This window comes from Anneissia japonica, unplaced genomic scaffold (genome assembly GCF_011630105.1).
Source record: "Anneissia japonica isolate Jap-2015-1 unplaced genomic scaffold, ASM1163010v1 scaffold145052_len2051_cov126, whole genome shotgun sequence".
Lineage (NCBI taxonomy): Eukaryota > Metazoa > Echinodermata > Crinoidea > Comatulida > Comatulidae > Anneissia > Anneissia japonica.
Genome location: NW_022722649.1, coordinates 1 through 2,051, shown reverse-complemented (window position 1 = coordinate 2,051; position 2,051 = coordinate 1). Strand labels below are relative to the sequence as shown.

At 27.6% G+C, this 2,051-nt stretch overlaps 1 protein-coding gene across 1 annotated transcript; it reads right to left on the bottom strand.

The window, feature by feature from the left end:
• Window positions 1–456: 456 nt before the first annotated feature.
• Window positions 457–1,140, bottom strand: LOC117111978 (signal-induced proliferation-associated 1-like protein 1; the record flags this gene model as incomplete). The annotated part of the gene is made up of 2 exons (XM_033255033.1): window positions 457–645; window positions 995–1,140. Coding segments are annotated over 2 exons (335 nt in total), but the record flags the coding sequence as incomplete, so codon positions are not given.
• Between the last annotated feature and the right edge of the window lie 911 nt (window positions 1,141–2,051).

The following is a 2,051-nucleotide window of genomic DNA, read 5'->3' as shown; positions in this document are numbered from 1 at the left end:
AGAGGAGCTTAGAAGTATCCATAGGGGGAAACTAAAACAATGAAGTGGTTCAAAACAGTTATAAAGAAAAAAAAAACAGGAAAATAATTTTTTTATAATGGCATCTGGAACAAGAATATCAATTTTTTTATATTAGGTTACAACATACAAAATCTCTGATTTTGTATGGCACTGAAGGCAGAAACTTTAAATTTCTGAGTGTATTTTATATAAAATCCTCTGATTTGGATTATATACTGTCAATGGCATAATATATTAAAAATAAAATATTTCAAGACACAAAATGTCATATTTATTCAATTTCTTTGTATTATATGCAACAATCAAAGTTTGTAGATATAACAATGAAGTTAAAAATTCATTAAAAAAATAATTGCAACATAGATAATTATAATCATAATATGACTTACATACATATATTATTAATTATTATATTGTATATTGAGACAAACTTACCGCTTGCTCATCTATTTTCATCATACTATCCATCATCTTGGGTGCGTTAGTAGCAAGACGTAAACATGAAAGTTGGACATCTGGTACAATAAACTCTAGTACATCACGGTGCGGTAAACTACGCGATGTGTTATGTTTGGACGATGATGGAATCAAACATTCAGATACGCTTCCTCTAAGAACAGCCAGCTGAAAATCAACATGCACATAAAAACATTAATTTCATATAATAAAAATTTTAAATACATTTAATACAGTAAAATTGATTTCATTACATAATTTTGTCAAAAGAAATTACTTGGATTTAGGGTTATAATGATTATCAATTTCCAATTCAAATTCCAAACAAAATTAAAAAGCAAAAAGAAATGCAGCGTGCGTAAGTTAGACAAGACTTTTTATACCTTAGCGAACCCTCCGATCGCCAAAGATTCCAAATAAAAATATGTATTTTTACTACGCCCACCTCTGACGATCTCTTTAAAAAATTATTATCGCTAAACAATGTATTAAGAAAGTCTCGCCTTAGCATACTTACTTCACTGGTTCTGACTATAACTCTGTATTGGTAGTGGTTGGTTTCTTTATTATCACTTGAGTTTTCTTCATCCTCCATTTTCTCTCGCTTAATACTGATTGCTAAAGGTCCAAGGTGCTCATCATTACCAAAGTAATTATGATGCTCTGTTAATAGTAACAAGAAAACAAAATTACTAATTCAGCCAATGCCTTTTTATTCTTTTTCAACAAAAATATTATCACATTAATACAAAAACCTGGAAATGTTAAAATACAGATTTTATGGCTACCAGTTATCACACACTAAAATCTTGGGGGAAAATGGAGCAATGTATGTAAATATGCATTAAACTAATGTATAATAACTATCACACATTAGTTAATGGTTCAGAGAATGTGCAATGTTGTTTTCTTGTGATCTATTGATTTTAATATTATTTTGTGTTTGTTCTTTATTTTTTTTTCTGATTTTGTAACTTTTTTATCTTGCATTTCTGTGATCCAGACTTGACCTAGGCTTGTAAATATTTGTTCTCCTTTATTCTATTCTGTATATTTTCATGTCTTAATGAATAAAGTGATTTTAAATATAGTAAGAACATTAGCCTCTTGAATGTACATCTAAAGTAGTGTAACGTTTAAGTTCCAAAATTCATCAATAAATGTCAATAACATCTTAATGTCTATATTTGCCATAAGCTCTAGGGAAACAGAATAAAACAGTCGAACAAAGAAAAAAATGAGTACATCAAAGGATCAGAGTAAGCCTATTGATATTGATAAGCAACTAATTAAGTAAGAAAAAACACATTTTTAAAGTTATCAACATTTATGTTTTGTTTATTAATATTGAAAACATAATTTTTGTCCCTATCCTTAACATTACTATCACTATTATTATTATTATTACTATTAGTATTATTATTATTAATAATAATAATAATAATAATATTGCTATTATGAATATACATTTTTATAGCCTTTATTGCTTGTCTATGTACTTTCCGATTTTTTGCCATTTGACTGTACTGTATTTTAATGTACAGTATACATTTACACTGATTAGGTTTTCCAGG